The following is a 20092-nucleotide window of genomic DNA, read 5'->3' as shown; positions in this document are numbered from 1 at the left end:
GCGAGGTGTACAATCTCAGGAATTATTTCCTTAACAACGAGTGTGGGATGCATCGTGATGTGGTGGCAGTAGACAGGAACCTAACGCCGCTCTCCTTGGCAAACGAGAACTGGCGCAAACCTGTGGTACTAAGTACTGCGGATCGCAAGGCGGCATGGGAGAGTAAGGTGCTACACGGGCGGTTCTACAAGGCCCTCACGGGCAAAGAATATAATACTCACTAGGAGAAGAACGGTAACTCCATACAAAAAAATGTCCCCAACCGTTTATACGTTTATACTAGTGGCGCCGTCTTTGTGTACCAATGGAACTAAAGTTGACAACCGGTTTAGCCTGGCGGGTATTGGTAGGTAGTAATTCTGTTGATAAACATATTTGTTATCTTCATATCACGAAATATATGCAAGATGCAAATATTACCCCTTGTTTGTGGTATTATCAATTGATTTAAATAAAAGGCATGTTTATGTTTATAACATTATATATATTATTTATTAAAAAATGTTTTACATATAAAAATATACACTGAAAACTGGCAACTGGCAACTTAATAAAAAAATAGACATTAATAAAGCGCATTCACAAAGTTTTCAGTACCTTTTATACAAATAACATTAGGCATGCCTACCTATTACACTTTACACACAGATACACTACACTTTACATACGGCATTTTACACAGATTTCCAACTTGTATTCATACATTTCTTCACGGTTAATTAATACGCTTTCCAGATGCGCTATGACTCGGTTCCTTCTGAACCCACTAAAGTTGTAAATTTCACTCTGGCTGCTTCAACAGCCGTTGCTCCGCATTTAGCACATTTTCTATGTGCATTGCTGTAATCCATGTAGGTACAGACTTACAGTCTTAAGTGGTACGTAGCGGTACACGTTGTATGTATTATTTAAAGAGTTAATAAATAAAATTTTCGTTATGAACTTTAACCACAGCAGTTGGACAGAGTCATTGACAAATATATTTTTTATTATGGTGGGTAGACGTACCTACCCTCCATATATTTTATGAACATTGATAAAGACAGTTGGAAGCAAATATTCATTATAAAACTTAATCGCATGTAATTAAGTTTTAAGCGTTTTAAGTCCCGTTTTATGATTAATATTGTATAAAATTCGTGATAATTTAAATCAGACTTGAGAGCAATGTTGCTGTAGAAAAATGTTTTTATTTTTATTACTCGCAACTTTTTCCCGGAGGCCAACGCACGCATAGAAGATTAAGGCGCACACATGCGCAATTATTTGGGGACATAACTTTCTTAGGAAGTGAACAGGCCTTGCTCACGGGACCCGACGTGGACCTGCTCGCGTCGGTGAACTGGTTACGATTCGGGGACCTCTTCGGAGAAACCGAGGGTTTTGCCTGTGCAATTGCGGACGAAGTGATGATGACGAACAACTATCGGAAATATATCCTGAAGGACGGTACGGTCGACATTTGTCGGGCATGCCGCCGTCCCGGAGAGTCACTCAGGCATATCATTTCCGGTTGTTCTCATCTTGCTAACGGCGAGTACTTGCACAGACATAATCTCGTAGCCAGGATTATTCACCAGCAACTTGCTCTTCTATACGGCCTTGTGGACCGCGAAGTACCGTACTACAAGTACTTACCTGCGCCTGTTCTCGAGAATGGTCGTGCCACGCTCTATTGGGATCGATCTATCATCACTGACAGGACTATTGTAGCTAATAAGCCTGACATCGTGATAATAGATCGATCGCAACGTCGGGCCGTGCTCGTTGACATCACCATCCCCCATGATGAGAATCTCGTGAAAGCCGAGAAGGACAAGTCCAGTAAGTACCTAGACTTGGCTCACGAGATAACAGCCATGTGGGATGTTGACTCGACGATAATTGTCCCGATAGTCGTTTCAGTGAATGGTCTAATAGCGAAGAGTCTCGACCAACACCTTGAGAGACTCTCGCTAGGTGCAGGTTGGATCAAGGGTCAGATGCAGAAGGCGGTGATCTTGGACACGGCGCGGATAGTCCGCCGGTTCCTCTCTCTGCAGCCCTGACCACCGGTAGCTTGGGCCTTGCCCCGCTGCTGGCGGCACCCTAGGTTAGGTTTTTTATAATGTGTTTATATTATTTTTTATTGCTTTGTAAGTGTTTTTATATTTTACTTTTATATTCATATTATAAATAACCTAACTTAAGATGAGAAATGAATAAAGAGTACTAATACTACTCCAGAATACAAATGTACACTGAGAGAAAAGGATAACAAAAACACACTTAGAATTACAAAAATAAACTTAATCCGGGGACAAGGAGAGTCAACTAAGAGGAACAAATTGACTTTTGCAATTTCTATTAGTTCTTACAATTTCTATTATCTGTTTGTTGAAATTAGATTTAGGATTACTGAGCTGTTTGTAGAAATACATAAACTTTACAGAAATAGTGAAACGTCTATAATTATTACTAAATTTCATTTTTTCCCCAGTACAGAACTGTTTTTTTATTCCTGATTTAGTTTACTAATGATTTTTCTCTCAGTGTAGTGCATAATTGTTTTCCATCGTATTTTCACGGAAACATTCGTATTTGTCATGCTACTTCAGTCAACCTCAGTACTTTTTGTACCGAGACTGACTAAAATAGCAAGACACGTTCGTGCGTTTCCGTGAAAATACGATGGAAAATAATTATGCACTACATCAGTAATAAACGTACCTACGGAACCACAACCTTGGTGCGGTTCGGGGCATGTTCGATCGTGTGAAAAGCGATTCGCCGTACGATTCGTCCGATAGAGCACAGAATAAACAATAGTACTAGGTACAGAAGACTCACTCTCTAACAAAACGCGTCTGTTACGATCAGCATAGATATGGCCGCTAGGTGGCGACAGCGCCACGCGCGGCTTATGGCTAGCCACCAAAATTGGTGTGGAACGGATGTACTTTTAGCTACCTGTAGCAAAGCGACGAAATCGCGGAGTGAGCCACGCCTGGTAGTGCGTAATTGTTTTCCACCGTATTTTCTCGGAAACGTTCGTATTTGTCATGCTACTTATACAACCTCAGTACTTTTTGTACCGACCGAGACTGGCTAAAATAGCAAGACACGTTCGTGCGTTTCCGTGAAAATACGATGGAAAATAATTATGCACTATCTGTAATAGACGTACCTACGGAACCACAACCTTGGTGCGGTTCGTGGCATGTTCGATTCGTCCGATAACGACGCAGCTATGGGTTAGAACGAGAAAGAGGTAGGTATCGTTGGCTAAGATTGTGTACCTATGTGAAATAATAAATTAACTAAAAACCGGGCAAGTGCGAGTCGGACTCGCGCACGAAGGGTTCCGTACCATAATGCAAAAAAAACGAAAAAAAAAGCAAAAAAAAAACGGTCACCCATCCAAGTACTGACAACTCCCGACGTTGCTTAACTTTGGTCAAAAATCACGTTTGTTGTATGGGAGCCCCATTTAAATCTTTATTTTATTCTGTTTTTAGTATTTGTTGTTATAGCGGCAACAGAAATACATCATCTGTGAAAATTTCAACTGTCTAGCTATCACGGTTCGTGAGATACAGCCTGGTGACAGACGGACGGACGGACGGACGGACGGACGGACGGACGGACGGACGGACGGACGGACAGCGAAGTCTTAGTAATAGGGTCCCGTTTTACCCTTTGGGTACGGAACCCTAAAAAAATGGATTTACTTAGCTGATTTTACCTCTTACCTAACGATATAAGTACCTACGTCTATTACTTAGTACCTTTTGAACGCCAAACGGCGCACCCATTTGCCGTGCCACTGACGCCACGGGGGTAAAATTTAGTTTTGTGAATAAATAATGCCAACCCAAAAGTGGGGTGTTTTTCAGTGATATTTCATCAAAAAACGATCGGCGTTCAAAAAGTTAAGGTACCTAGCTAGGAAAAAAGAAAAAAACAATTAACAGTGATAATATACTTATATTGCAATTATATCTATACACGTACATGTAACTTGGTAAAGCGCTTAACATTAAGGTCAAGAGTTCAATTGTTGCACTATATGTAGGCTAAGTTTAACAGCAGATAAATACATGGACTTCAGTTAACCCTTCAACTTCCAGGTTAAATTTGCCTGTCAAAAAACGACCCTTGAAGTCTTAACGATAAAATCGAATATAGACTTAGGGTTCCCCCACATTTATGTCGACGCGGAATCGGCAAAATCCGACAGGAAAAAGCTTTGTGTCTGCGCAATAAGAGCAAAAAAGTCGGCGTTCGGCTCGGCTCGCATCGGCCGGCGTCTGCCGACGCGTCGACGGCTTATTCGCTCTTATTGCGCGGGCATAAAGCTTTTTCCTATCGGATTTTGCCGAATGCGCGTCGGTATATCTGGGGAGACCCTTATTTCTGGCCCAATATCTCGTCAGTGGAAAGCGAGGGGTTAAACCAAAGCTTACAGATTTATCTTAAATCAAGAACTTTCTCGTCGTTTGTAACCGACACACAACACAGTGTTGACACACAAGCTGAACGACAAAAAATATATCTTCTGTACCGGAAAGTTAAGCATACAGCCTTTCTGGTTATGATTTGGGTAAATCGACATTTATTTGTCACTCGTTGCCATAGTTACGGTCGCCTGGGTCACTTTTAGAACCCTGCGTTTATCATATTTAATATAACTAAACGTACATCTTTACGGCAGTTAAGGTATAAGCCCTTACCATAATGGGTCATCTACTTAGCATATTAGTTGAGCGTTACGTACTTATAACATTTCTTCTAACAAACTATGCGAATATTGTCTCCTGGCACGACACAGAGTAACAAAAAAAAGTTGATCCACCCATTTAGGTACATCGACTTTAACAGGTCCCGACATACCTAGTTATCATTTGTATCAAATTTGTGTGCATATAATGACCAATGTTCTTTACTTTCGGGAACAGAAATGAAAACACTAAATCTATATGACATACCTGGCTTACCTTATATAAGTAACATTAAAATAGCACATCGATTTCTTACCTAAGTGTTAGCAACAGTATACCTACTATAAACTATACAATAGAAGTGAAATAGAAATACATATCTAATCTTTATATCTAATATTTTCGGGTGTTCAACAATTTACTGATTTTGCAAATAACCGTTTGAAAGTCACGCCTATCGTGCGCGGCGCGTCATCGTGAAATAGTCTGGCAAGCCCAATTTGTCATTAAATGAGAACAAATAAAACTACACCTACTCATCCTTTATTCTTGAGTACGAGCGTAAGCCAAACTCTGTCTATGTTTGAAATGAAACAGTCCCTGGGCAAACTATACCGACTCGACCGAAGGTCGATGATGCCTTGTAGCCGCGCGCGGCAGTTGACGTCTTTGACGGTCAAAGGAAAATACTGTGAGCTAGTTAACCCACTTCAGCTACTACTTCATGGACTAGGGGCTTGTAACTATGCCGTAATATCGATTATTCCCCGTAATTTTCATCTGTATTTTATTTGTCTAGCCTAAATAGTTAATCTGAAGGATTTTGCTATTTCTACGCCTAGGCCTATTATGCCAGTGCTCTATTCTAGTGCAAATTCTAATCATATAATATAATAGTTATTTAAATGCCAATCGTCAAATTGGCAAGTCACAGCCAACCCCTGTTTATTCCCCATATTTACTTGGTCGAGTTTTGCAATGGCTACACGAAACAAGTAAAATTTTTCGCCAATTTTAAGTACTTAAATATTTTTTGTTACCATAATTTAGTGAATGTGAAAAAAACATTAAAAATTTAGGTATGTCTCAGTCAGCTAAAAACAGGCCCGTTACAGAATTACTATAAATTTTACAGGTTTTTTTTAGGCCATAGAAACATGTATGTTACATGGAGAAATCTAACTTATATTTTATTACACGAGAATACGGTAAACGGTTTCGAATATTGTTATGCGTCGGGACTAATTACTATAGATATTATATATTTCTTTAAAAATGGGCGGTATAAATGGGAGTATACATATATTACTACAAATATAATATTTAGGAGTAGGTAAATAAATAGGTGTAAACCTCTGTTGTGTCCTCTATTTTTTAGGAAAACAATCAGAAATAGATTTATTTTTGTATTTCTAATGACGTGGCAATAGACAATACGAAACAAGAATTAATATATAACAGATATTTTACATATTACGTGTTAAGACGTGTTATAAGTGTTAAAAACCAATAAAAAACAAAACACTAACACAACATTCATAAGCAACATTTATTTTTATTTCTTGAAATAAAGTTGAGTAAGGCCACAAGTATCACAAATTGGATATTTGCTAAATAAAACTTTAATTTTGACAATAGCCTATTTTCATTTGACAATTTAGACCCTTTCTTCATATAATTATAAATATCAATATCATAAGGTCCTATCACAAATAAAAAAAAAGAATCGCTAATTTTGACAATATAATTTGACGTATTCGTGGTCCTTTTCCTTCCTGTCTTTATTATTAAGGCTCTTTTAACATAGACAAGTAAATAATACTGATTTCTGACTATTGAAATAGTGTCCCTAAAGTGACTCGTTCAAACTTGAATTCACTCATTTAACTATACAAGTTGGTCCGAAAACATATTGGACCAAACATGACTAAATTGAAATTATTTAATCGATTTAAACATTTTTATGTCACAGCAGCAAGTCTATATTACGTATATAATATCTATTATTTACTTGTCTTTCCTTTATAGTTACTGTAAACTTGGTCTAGTTGGTCTAACTGTCAAATACACACTACAAATTGACAAGGGACGAATTCCGTGAGTGCACTAAAGCTGTTACTTTAATACATAGAATACTTCAATTCTAAAATGGGGTTAAAACTGTCCGGACGCTACGAATGCCGGGGTATTTGGTGGAGTTAAATAAAACTCATACGCATAAATAGTTCGAAATGCACGCGAACAGTTAGCGAACATTATGTAAATGATTCGTGCATATGGGAAAAGGAATCCCTAGGCAAAAGAGCGCCTTCGATAAGTGGAGCTTAAAAACATAGCTGTAATTTTTACACACTTCTATTTAGCTAAACTGCGTATCAGTTGAAATTTGGAGTACCGTAAAATCAGGTAACTTTAGTCCACAACTTACAACTATGATTCAAGTTCAAGTTTGCGAACTCGGCGCCGTCGACTGGACAGAAACGGCTTTGGACAGAGTAGCATGGCGGTCTTTGGTGTCGGAGGCCAAGATCCACTTCGGGTCGTTGCGCCACAGCATTAAGTAAGTATTAGTATAAGTAATAAAATAAATGTAACGAGTACAAATGGTGATGCAGAGCGAAGGTATCAATGAAGTTTAGGCTTATTAGAAAGGTCTCGAAAAGTACTTGATAGGCATGTAAAAGAGAAAAAGTACAGCCAGCCAAGTGAGCGCCACAAAAACTATGACAGTTACCAGAGCCTCTACCATCAGTTTTGACATTGATATAACGCTCACGTCTACGTAAATTACTTTCTATGCATCTCGCTCGTACTCGGATATTAGTGCAAGCGAGATGTACAGAAAGTAAATTACGTAGACGTGAGCGTTATGTCAATGTCAAAACTGATGGTAGAGGCTTAGTTTAATTGTTTTTTTTTTAAGTACGTTGCAGCTGGCGTTCAGTTTTTAACCCCATTATATAATACCTAAATATGCATATAAAATAAATGCAGTAAGCAACACTCAATTATATATATAAGTATAATAATAAGTATATTCATTAACACGTTCTTATATTACATAATTATAACATTAAAATTGCGTTGACCTTAATTTAATTTAACATGCATAACATTCTTTATTATCTTACGTTTAAATGTATCCAGAATTAATAATATTTTTTCATATCGTAGGCCGAAATCACATAATCCTTTGCTGAAGAAGTTACAAAATCAGTGACAGATCTTTGTCTGGTTCATATACATAGAACAATAGATATAGAGACAGACTAACATACATAAGGACAATATATCTATAGAACCAAAATATTTAACAAACACATTTCATACTAACACCTTTTTTTAAAATATATGTAAAAATTAAAAGTACAATCGGAAAACTGAAAAAAAACAACGGGTTGCACTCCGGGAGTGCCGACAGAAGTGGAAACTCAATGACTAGTCCAAAATGTCTGCAGCACTATGTATAATTCATGGTCTAATAAAACATGGTCTTCCATTCCCAGAGTGACACGCGATTACGTCACAATAACATTGCCACTTTATTTCAACATAACATGTTACATGGGTACATTATACCTATAGTTAATAAGTTAAAATATTTCTTTATAATTTTATAATTTTCATTTATATGTATTTTAGCTTAAATTTTACAATAACACGTCATTTTTAATTACTCGTTAGCAATATCTTCCGATTCACGAAAGAAATTTCAGACTTTCGGGTAATTCTGTTTATACTACTGGCAACACAGGATAGCGCTGAGGACATTTGACAATTCGGATCTAGATAACTTCATGCCCTGACCGTCATCCTTGTCGAACGCGTGTTAATTGTTATTTCCTTCTCGCTCAGTGTCAGCAGTCGCAGAGTTTTCCAAACTTTTCACGTCGTAAGCTTGGTAATTAATGTTTTGTTACGAAAATGGTTGGCTGTTCTATTCGGAACTGTAAGAGTAGGAGTAAAAAGGGCAGTATAATCAGATTTTATACGTTTCCGAATAATGAATCCGTAGCCAATGAATGGCTTCGCTATTGTGGACTGAAAACAATATGTAAAAATGGTATGTATACGTAATTATCGACAATAATTACTATTAATGATAAAATTTTATGTTCTATGTTTGCTTGTTAACGCAAGCAGCCCCCCTAAGAAATTAAAACGAAAATTGCTTAAAGTGTCGAACACCGTTTATTGATTAACTGTGAATTAGTTTTTCAAACGTTTGTCTTGTATAGATAAATAAAGTTTAATTTAATACATTAGATTTGTTTTATTTTACTATGTTTCTACATGAATAACTTAAAATTAATGCCGTTAAAATAATTTTCACCGTTGGTTAAAATTCTCCCACATTTCAAAGTTTGAGAACCTGTAAACAGCATGATGACGTAGGCGCGTGTCAGTTAGGTCATACGCGAATCTCGGAATGGAGTACCAGGCGGAGTATATTATTATACCATGGTATAATTGACCCATCCTCCTTTCTATTGAAAAACTTTTGTTCCGAAATTGCTGGTCAGTGAGCTTGTTTAAAATTCGAAATTCAAATTTGTAGCGTTAATTGCTTAAAATTCGAATAGAAATTGTAAAGTTACCTTGCAGACCTCGCATCTAAATATATTTGGTCATGATATTTTGAGTTTTATTCACCAGTACTAGAGTTCACTTTTATTAGCGATTTCATCAAGATGTAGCTTTATTGAATTATATTTGCGTGATATAAAGTTAGAATGTAACTGTGAGATCCTCGTATTTCAACCCGTACAAGATTAGAACCGTATTCATGTAACGTCATTGAGTTTTTCTTTATTGATTTAAATGCCATCTAAATGAGTGGCCATCTAAACGTTACGGTCACGTGATCGCGTTACGCTGTCTCGAGTTTTATCATTTTTTCCCCACCTCAAAAAGTGCCCAGCGCCGCTAAAGAAGTTTTCACTTCAAAAAAATTATTTTCAAAATATTCTCCTTTGGCTTTGAAACAAATGTAAAACTTTGTTAAAAACATCAGCAATATGCATTGAAAAAAAAGTCACCGTATTTTTGGGCAAGCCTGTACTTTTTGGAATACCAAAGACGATTAAATATTTTAATAAGTCGTCTCCATTTAATTGTAAAAATGTTACTTTTACAATGTCACACTTTGTAACCCCTTTAACAGAAAAAAATAGTGATAGGCCTTGAAGCACTAGGATAATTAAATCAAATCATAACAAATGTTATATGTATATATACATTGATTTCAAGCATAGTTGGACTGTCATTTCAGTGTGTTGGGTTTATCAGTGTTTTTTTGTATATACATATATTCTTAAACACTTAATGTGCGAAGGGAAGAACTGTAAGTAATATAAAGTATATATTGTTTTATACAAAATGAATGGTAAAAATGGCACTTAAAAACTGGTTTTTAAATAAAATAAAAGTAACAATCAATTTAACGTTTGCATTTTACCATCTAAATGCAATTAAATGTCATGAAAACTTGGTCAAAATTATCTAATGTTTTTTACCCATGGGTAGGCCATGGCCTACAAAATCTTTTTTTTAAGAATAACATTTTTATACCTCGATAGGTTTAAGTCATGGTAATATACGTCAAAACTATTATCTTATTTTTTAGTCTGCACTTTAGGCCGTTTATAAAAAAAACTGAAGAAAATATGAAAAATACAGCTTATTTTGGGATCCTGCCTATAATGGTCAATATCCCAACTAAATATATAGTGTTAGTATTATTTCTACATTTTCATAACACTTTACAAATTACAATTTAAAAATAAAATGGCCTACTATTGCATATGACATTATCTTCCGTATTTTATATAACGTATACATAATTTCCGCTCCGAGGGAGTCCGCTGGATGCGGGTGGCGCAAGACCGGTCATTGTGGCACTCTTTGGGGGAGGCCTATGTCCAGCAGTGGACGTCCTCTGGCTGATATGATGATGATGATGATGATGATACATAATTTAATCTAAGTAAATAAAAGCTTGAAATAAAACTAATAATTTGTAAATATGTTTGAACTCTATGGCACGGATTCTACATAGACTATGAATGGTTACATTTTAAGCTAGAATTGACTGCAACATTCCGCCGTGAAACAGAATCTTCAATTTAAATTCTCATCTCAATCTGGCATCTGAAATAAAGATAATAATTACTCAGTTATATTATTTTAAGTTAATATAAAACTATTGAAACGGTTTAACGGATCGCGGAAACCGAAGACAATATTAAGTTAATATGTTAAAAAATGCCCAACATTAAAAAATGTTTAGCAGCTGACTTTAAAACATATTCCTGACAGAAAAAGGAACCTTCTATATGTTGCATAATAGAACATAAAATATAACAACCGGACAAGTGCGAATCGGACTCTGCCCACCGAGGGTTCCGTACTTTTTAGTAGGTATTTGTTGCTATAGCGGCATCAGAAATACATCATCTGTGAAAATTTCAACTGTCTAGCTCAGGGGTCGGCAATCTTTTAGCAGCCAAGAGCCACATTACTATGTGCTTAGCTGGCTGCGGCCCGCGTCAACGTCCTTAACTATTGTTACTCAAACTTCCTTAACTATTGTTAAGGAAGTTGACGCGGGCCGCACTTTATGTGTGACTTTATCAGACATTGTTTTTTGACAATATTACATACAAAATAGCCAGGGGGCTCGCGGGCCGCAAGTGAGAGTTTCGCGGGCTGCATGCGGCCCGTCTAGCTATAACGGTTCATGAGATACAGCCTGATGACAGACTGACGGACAGACAGACGAACACGGAACGGAACCCTAAAAAAGGAGAAAAGGAAAAATAGACTATTTTAAGAACATTATTCAAGTGTTCCAAATAAAGACACATTTTGTAGAAGTGGCAGATTTTACAGAAGCTTCGGAACATCCAATAAAATCTAGATTAATAAAATTAGTCATGTATTGATGAATTATGCGGATAACACTCAAATAATTACAAGTATATAATTTCCTACTTATAGTCTGTATCTTTAGGTATTTAAATAAAAGTAAAAAAAAAAACAATTTGTAGATTTTCGGGTATTTATTGGTTAACCAACCAAATACAAAACCGCCTGGATCTGTCACTGAACGACCTGACTTTAGACTACATTATTTGATCATGTAATGTTGTTATCTAGACTCAGCTGGCTTAAGGACCCATTTGCGGGTAGATTTTGTTTACTTTTATTTAAATACCTAAAGATATATAGGTCGATGATATTTAATAATGAACGATAAACTAAACTCACCTCACTCCCGCATGTTAGACATGTTGGTCATGTTGGACATGTTTGACATGTTGCTCATGTTGCCCTGGTAGAAGCTGAAGTCGTCCATGCTGTCAGGCTCGAAGGCTCGGATTTGCTCGAACAGGTCGCTGTCCATAAAGGAGCTCTCCGTCAGCGCGGGGGTCGCGGCGCTCAGGTAGCTGTTGTTGTGTAGATTGTTGGGGTTGTCGGGTAGATTGTTGGTGAGGTTGTCGAGTAGATTGTAGGTGAGATAGTCGAGTAGATTGTTGGTGAGGTTGAGTAGATTGTTGGGGTTTTAAGAAGATTGTTGGTGAGGTTGTCGAGTAGATTATAGGTGAGGTTGTCGAGTAGATTGTTGGTGATCGTGTAGATTATAGGCGAAAATGTGGTCGTTTTCCATGGAGGTTGTAGAATGTTTTTGTTAATGTGTTTTTTTTTAAATATTAGTGTAAGTCCGAATAATTTGTGTCCATATTGAAGTATTTGAGAATGGTTAAATTGCAACCAATGTGTTTTACGGAAATTACGAGAAGATTTGATTAGAAATTCTCGATTTTCAAGGAAATGTTTTTTAAATTATATTTGTAAAGTTAAGGGTGTAGATTTTTAAGTTATAGTTTTATGAAAGTTAGAGAATATTAAGAGTGTTATGTGTATTATATTTCGTATCGTATTTGCGTGCGTAGTCCAAGGCAGCCCCAAGGTCGCAGGATCGGGAAAGAGAAAATGCAACACTATTAGACATTCGGTCGTGGTAATAAAAAAACCTACTTGTTTCGCCAAAAAGGCAGCACAGACAATATAAAGGCAGTGTGTGTAATATCAAAATATTAAAAGTTAAGCAATTATTTTTGAAATATGAATTAAAAATAAAAAACTACGACCGTCTGTGTTGCATTTTCGCGTAAAATCGTAAGATAAAATTGTCTTATTATTTTTAATAAGTATTAATTTATTTAAATAGTGGTGATCAGAATAATATGTAATATTCATTCACCACAAAAGTTTTTAGAACATAATAAGACAATTTCACCTAAAAATAAAAACTGTTTTCCAATAGCACATAGATTGTATTCGAAACACATCAATAGATACATACATCCAACATATAACTTGTCTTATTCGCTGGTCTTATTTAAATTTACAAGACGGCCAAAATACGAACGAGACATTTTTTCGCGTTTGTCAATATCCTATTGTACTTAAAACTAGATGGACCATTGTTTTATTTGATATCTGCCTAAATCAGTCGAAATAATACTAGTAATTTTGGCATAACTTAGGGACAACATACAAAAGTGTACCTAATTAAAAAAGAAAAATATAAGGTTGATCTACAAATTTTACATTAAAAAAAATATATGATAATCGTATGGACAGTAGGGTTCCGTTTTTTCCTTTGGAGGTACGGAACCCTAAAACTGACATAGGTATTAGACTTTAATGTCAAAGGATACTGTAAATAAGGCCATTTTTATTGGTTGTCGAATGAGGAGAGGAGATCATCAACTTACAAAATTTTATCAAAATCTGACGAATAAAAATCGATAAGAAGATAAAAAATTGCCCAATAAGTAAAGGACTACTTATGACTTAACAAACCTGATTTATTAAGGATATAAAAATTAAAAGCAATAGATATGAAAACCCCATCAATGTCTCTATCTCATGCCAAGCTAGTTTGTAAAAGAAATTTTGAGCACGCTTTTTGGAATACTGTTTTAAAATTGGTCTATGTCCGATGAACCATACCCGTTAAAAAAGTTCTAAACAAATTCATCAAGTAGCTTTTAGGCTGTTATTAAATCTTGTTTTTATTTTCTTTTTTTAAGGTTTTTATTACACAATGTGTAGAGTTTACAGTACAGTTCTAGACATAGACCTAATTATAATTAATCTATCAAGCTATGATACATAAATATACAAGACATCATACTTTTTAACTCGACCAAAGAATTGCTATTTATGAATTATGCTAAAATATTTTTATCGCTGTAAAACTCATTGAATACCAATGTATTATTTCCATAAAACTCAAGTATTGGCCATAGAGTAAAAAATCATATCATAAGACATTATTTGTATGATTTTTCCGGTTTAGTAACGTGTATGTAGAGTTATAAATATATCATAGCTATACTAAATAATAGTCACATCCGTAACACAATAGTTTAAATTCGTTAGTAAATACAGTACCCTCCGGGGTAAAACAGCCTTAACTATGTATTCTAACATTTCTAACCAGTATATAAACCAATGTAAAATTTAATATACATGTATATAATAAGATCTAGCCATTTTCGAATTCTTTTTGTTCTAAATGTCTATCAAAATCCATATAATTAAATGCAATATGTGATAAAAAAAACCTACAGTCTATATCTTTAGGTATTTAAATAAAAGTAAACAAACAATTAGTGCATTTTCGGTTAGTTATAACATTTATTGGTTAACTAACCAAATACAAAACCGCCAGGATCAGTCACTGAACGACCTGATTTTAACCTACATTATTTGATCGTGTAATGTTTTCATCTACCCTCAGCTGGCTTAAGGAGCCATTTGAGGGTAGATTTTGTTTACTTTTATTTAAATACCTAAAGATACAGACTATAGTCACGTAATACATATTGGCTGTATTGTTGTCTTGCATCTCATTCTTTGTTTGGTCATTAGAGAAAGACAGAACGTAGTTACTACTTACCAATACAACAAATATGAGTCAAAGAAAAAGTTAAAAAACAGAGAGCGAAATATGTGAGATCTCAATTATGTCCAATTATTAAAATATTTTGCGCGTTTATAATTATTATGAAAATATTTTGCTCGTAAATTTTGAATTTAAATAAAATACGAATGTCAATATATAAAACGAACGTACTTAAATCATACGAAATTATTTCAGCACCATCTTTAAAAAAAGAATGACAAGAAAAATGTCATAGTAAAGTAGTTATTTAATTATTATTAAATATTCTCATAAAAAATCTTACTTTTATTTCTTATACTCGATGAGAAAATTGACAGAACTACTAACTAGGTATATGAATAAAGTAAAATATCAAAAATGCGATTGTATTTATTTCTTACTACTACGCGTATACAAAGTTCTTAATTTCTGGACGAAAGTAGAAATCCATGTAGAGTTCCTTATTTTTTCACACCATGCTCTCTGGCAACCCCACATTGCGTTTGGGCAAATAAAGTTGGGGTTATTAAAATTGCCAAAACGCAATGTGGGGTTGCAAGAGAGTATGTCTTTTTTCTTATTAAATTAGAAAAGGAAAAATCTCCAAGAAAATATTAAGTATATATCATACTGTAACCGTCCTACGTGTTCACAGTAAACAGATTACATACATTAAATATGAACAATATATTTCAATAAGTGTAACACCTCTGTCAATCAGCTTAATACTATGTCAAACATTAATAGCGTAAAAACATCAATACAAATACTTATGTCTACTAGTCAAAACGACTTAAACCTATTTTCAATTAAACATGATCATTTACAATATTTAAAACTTTCGCGTTTTGAACACATATTAACTCACATTTATGGACGGGTCTCTCGCGAATTTATATTATTAGCTTCATTACCGACGTTTCGACACAGTTAAGATAGTAAAATAAATTCGCGATAGACCCGTCTATAAATGTGAGTTAATATGGTCATTTACATTTTAAATAGTATTTAAACCGTGGTATGTATTTAAACCATGTGAATTTGTTTAGGAACTCGTCAAAACTAATATCAATGGCCCGTTTGGGTCGTTCCTGATGCATAGACTCAACGCGGCGAGAGTGATGGGCACCTTTGCGTTTGGAAGGGCGTGGAACGAGTTATACGACTGAGTTTTTTTCTAACTTTGTTCAGTTAAGTTTTTACTTGGTGCTTAATTGAATTTATCATATCATAGCAAAACTCACCAATTACTAAAAAAAATTAAACAAAAATCGACCTCCTTTTAGTACTAATATGGTTCACTATGGCTATGAACTTGTGGTGGTAATTAGTGAGTTTTGCTTGTCACCTGACGGTATACATTTACTGGTCTGTGTGGCGGAACTTTTGTGCTGTTTTTTTCACGAGGGTCTATTTTTCAACCTCATAATAAAAACCCATAGCATCATGTCAAAAAAAACTACTCCAACCACCAAAACAATCGTGTTTAGTTATTGTTGAATGTTTTAATTCGAAAAAAGTAAGTGCAGATATTACTTTTACTTTGAAAACTATAAGGACTTTTAAATTAAAAAAAAGGAAGATGTGTTTAACGCAATTAATAGTCCCTACAAATATTATGCGTCACAAAACTAAAAAAAAATGGGATACTGAATGCGGTCATGCTTTTGACTTAAGTAACAGTACATTACTACAGAGGCCGGGACGAAAGGGGTTGCCGGCCGAAGACATATAGACGGCCGAGCGAAGCGAGGCCGGATAGGTCTGAGCGCGGGCAACCCCATTTCCCGCCGAGGTATGTATAGTGCTTTTCTCAAACATGCAATGAAATAAATAAAATAAAAAATCCACGAAACCCAAGTTTTATTTATAGAAAAAACTAAAAGAAAACTACACCCAAAATATAACCAACACGTACCTATATCATTATCACGCGTATGTTTTACACGATTCGTGTATTTTTACTACCCGTATATTTTCATGTATCTTTGATTTTTTCGCCTTGTATCCGTCTGACTGTCGTTTTCGTCACATAAGTTTACATAGTCTTTCATGTTGATATCATGTTTCACATACATCGTTGCTTTATGCACGGAGTAAATAAGTATAATTTCCACAGTGTTGACGAATTTGTAGTTACATTCATTTAAAATATGCCACAACACTGTTTCTAATAAACTGTAAGCCATTTTTCTTAGTTTCTCAAATAATAAAATTGCCATAAGCAACCATATACATACTTCGTCTTTGACTTGGCGGCAGAGGCAGCAAGTTATTAAAATCAATTCTACTTACGCTGCCAATTCGAACGCCTACGATTACAATTAATATTAATTTCATTATTTCGTCGGAACTCATATTAAAGTCAAAAAATCAACAACGCACCATAAATCCAATAAAACAGAATGAATATTTTTCAACTTTACCTCCATAACAATTTAAAAAATATAACTACGCGTGTTTGAGTAGACCTTTTTACCGCTAACGTTTAGATGAAATATTTTAAATGTTTTTATTTGTGTAGTTAAATTTATAATTTAAAATTATAAAATTATAGAATGTATTATTTATTTTGTTCATGTTGATTTTATACAAATAAAACTGCAAATTATAGCAAACATTGTTTTTTGTTTTTTTTTTTATAGGCGTAGTGGCAGAGTGTCATTACGAACCATAAAGCAAATACTGCCTCTAGTTTTTTTTAATGGATGAATGCCACGATGCTGTGTCACAAATATCTGTGAAATGAAAATTAAAAAAGAGGACTTTGCCGGCCTAGGCCTGCAAGATGTGTATGAAATTCCATTAACGACCTTTTGTCCTAGCCGCACCTGAAACGTCATACTTCGCAGCCTATTATAAGGAACATAACATCAATATTTCATTGCATGTTTGAGAAAATTATTTTACGTATTTTGAGCTTTTTTCCAATTTTCAATACAGTGCTTGTAAGATTTGTATATTAAATGAAATGTGAAGGAAATAACTTGTATTAATTAAACATTAAGACTTATTAAATTTATCTACGTAAGAGGGTCTATACTATAAAATTTTATAATTTTTACCATAATAATATATAACGCGGTATAAGGAAAATTGGTCTGTATAATTTTAAAGAGAATACATATAATAACATGTTTGTATATATACGAGTATAAACTTGCCAATCGTTTGTAGTGTAAATATACCCTAATATCCAACATTTTGCAGAATATATTTATAATATATAAATACAAAAAAGCAACAACTGAATCAATCTTCCCTGAGGGTATCCAAATATATAGATTTTTTTATGGAATGAGTACTACCAAAGAGATTTTGAAATAGAGAGCTACTATCATGGTAAATTACGTAGCTACAGTACATTTACTGCCATCTTTCGACAGAAGATTTAAATTGTTAGAACGCCATTTGACTTTGATCATTATTCTTTCACTGATATGTGCCCAGTATGTGCCATCTACTCGAGAGTAGGCCAAAGGTATGGTGCAATCTTTTCGAGCGATGGCGCCATAACCTTTGGCCGAGTCGAGTAGATGGCGTTAATTTCAATATTTAACAAATTAACACATATCAGTGAAAAAATAAGGATCAAAGTCAAATGGCGTTCTAACAGTTTTAATCTTCTGTCGAAAGATGGCAGGAAATGTACAGTGGCTACATAATTTACTTTTGACAATCCGCCTCTATACACTATTCTCTTTGGTACTAGTTTTTTTTTAATTACTGTCAAATTTCTATTTTTTATGACAGTTTAATATTTAATTAGTTTAATCAATCGAACTAACAAAGAAGTACGCATAAAACTATATACTATACTTTAGATTATGTAAAATCCGAAAAAATAAATTTATATACATTCCAACCGTTCAATGCCATGCATTTCTATACTATATCAGTCCCATTAATACCAACCTTAAAATTCAATTCAAATTCATACCTTCACGTCTTATTGGACCCCCTGGAGCTATTTCATCCATCATGGGATGGGACAATTATTAATTTGCAGCATGATTACTTCCATTGAAAAATTAATTACCCTGATATAATGTTCAATACAGTTTTATGTATTTCTTGATATGGATTAGATTATTAATAAATTGACTCTGAAATTGACCACAATTTTTGTAGAAAATCCAACATTCAAATATGTGTACATGTCGAATATTTGTGACGTTATCTATGAAAAGGGACCTTATTGTCGATGGCGCTTACGCTATTATTAACGGTGCTCCGTTATAAATACAATGCCGCGCGATGCTGTGCGGCGTAAGCGCCATCGACAATAAGGTCCCTTTTCATGCATAATGCCCCATTTATTCAATATAACATACATTAATACTAATTCGATAAGTCACATTTATAACATGGTATAGAATAGAATAGGAAAAGTTTATTTTATAAATAGAAATACTGATATTACTTAAGATACCTAAAACTTAAATAAATGCTTACATGATGATGGAATTTAATACCAATTTATATTAATACTGAATTTTAGATCAAGTAAGGTGGTGGTACTGGTGCTCGACATGCTAATGCCCAATGGATGACACCCTGCTGTCACCTCTATTGACAATGACTTAAGTTTCAAGATGACATGTACTGGGACCGCGTCGAGCACCAGTACCACCACCTTAAGTGAAATATATTTTACAAAATGCACTGAGAAACAATGTTAGGAATACTCTAACAACAAATTAAATTACTTTCTATGAAAATATTTTAATTTGTGTTATTTCGGTTTATAATGTTAGGAATCACAAGCCTATTTACGTCCCACTGCTGGGCACAGGCCTCTCACAATAGGCTTTGGGCTATAGTGCCCACACTAGTCTAAGGGGGCCCGTCCGGCGGACTGATTAACGGTCCGCCGGACGGTATCGGCCTATCAGTTGTTCGGAACTGTCAAAATTTTGTTCTAACTGACAGGCCGATACCGTCCGGCGGACTGTTAATCAGTGGGCCCCTTAATTCAAATTGGACTATATTAATAGAATATTTGACGGTATTTCAAATAAATTATTTCACACCATGCATGAAATAAAGCACCAGAACCTTAATAGCGAAACGTATACAGCCGTTATTCTAAGACACAATTTCCATTTTATAAATCGTATAGAAGTATAAAGAGTAGGTAACTTGACCGTGACGTCATTGTGTAATGTTTCATATAAATTCCGTAGTAAATCGTTTTGACAGTTCGAAAAAAGAAACTTATTTGACTAATAGGGTATTTGACTACTTCACTAGTAGTCAGTTCCTTTTTTCGAACTGTCAAAACGATTTTGCTACTACGGAATTTATATGAAACACTAGCACGTGACGTCACAATCAAATTACATACTCTTTATAGTTTTATGCGGGTTTTAAAATAGAAATAGTGTCTAAAAATAACTGCTGTCTTAATAACGTTTCTCTATTAATAATCTGA

General features: G+C 34.8%; 1 protein-coding gene across 1 annotated transcript in view; it reads right to left on the bottom strand.

The window, feature by feature from the left end:
* Window positions 1-9690: 9690 nt before the first annotated feature.
* LOC134802482 (signal transducer and activator of transcription 5B) overlaps window positions 9691-20092 on the bottom strand; it is a 45348-nt gene continuing 34946 nt past the window's right edge. The window contains exons 22-23 of the mRNA XM_063775161.1: window positions 11970-12148; window positions 9691-10850 (exon numbers count right to left, since the gene is read on the bottom strand). Coding sequence (XP_063631231.1) covers window positions 11971-12148 — 178 coding nt within the window. The 3' untranslated portion in view covers window positions 9691-10850; window position 11970. The remainder of the gene's footprint in view (window positions 10851-11969; window positions 12149-20092) is intronic.

The sequence above is a fragment of the Cydia splendana genome, chromosome 24 (assembly GCF_910591565.1).
Source record: "Cydia splendana chromosome 24, ilCydSple1.2, whole genome shotgun sequence".
Classification (NCBI taxonomy): Eukaryota; Metazoa; Arthropoda; class Insecta; order Lepidoptera; family Tortricidae; genus Cydia; species Cydia splendana.
Note: the sequence above shows the minus strand (reverse complement) of the source record. Positions and strands in the feature narration are given on the sequence as shown.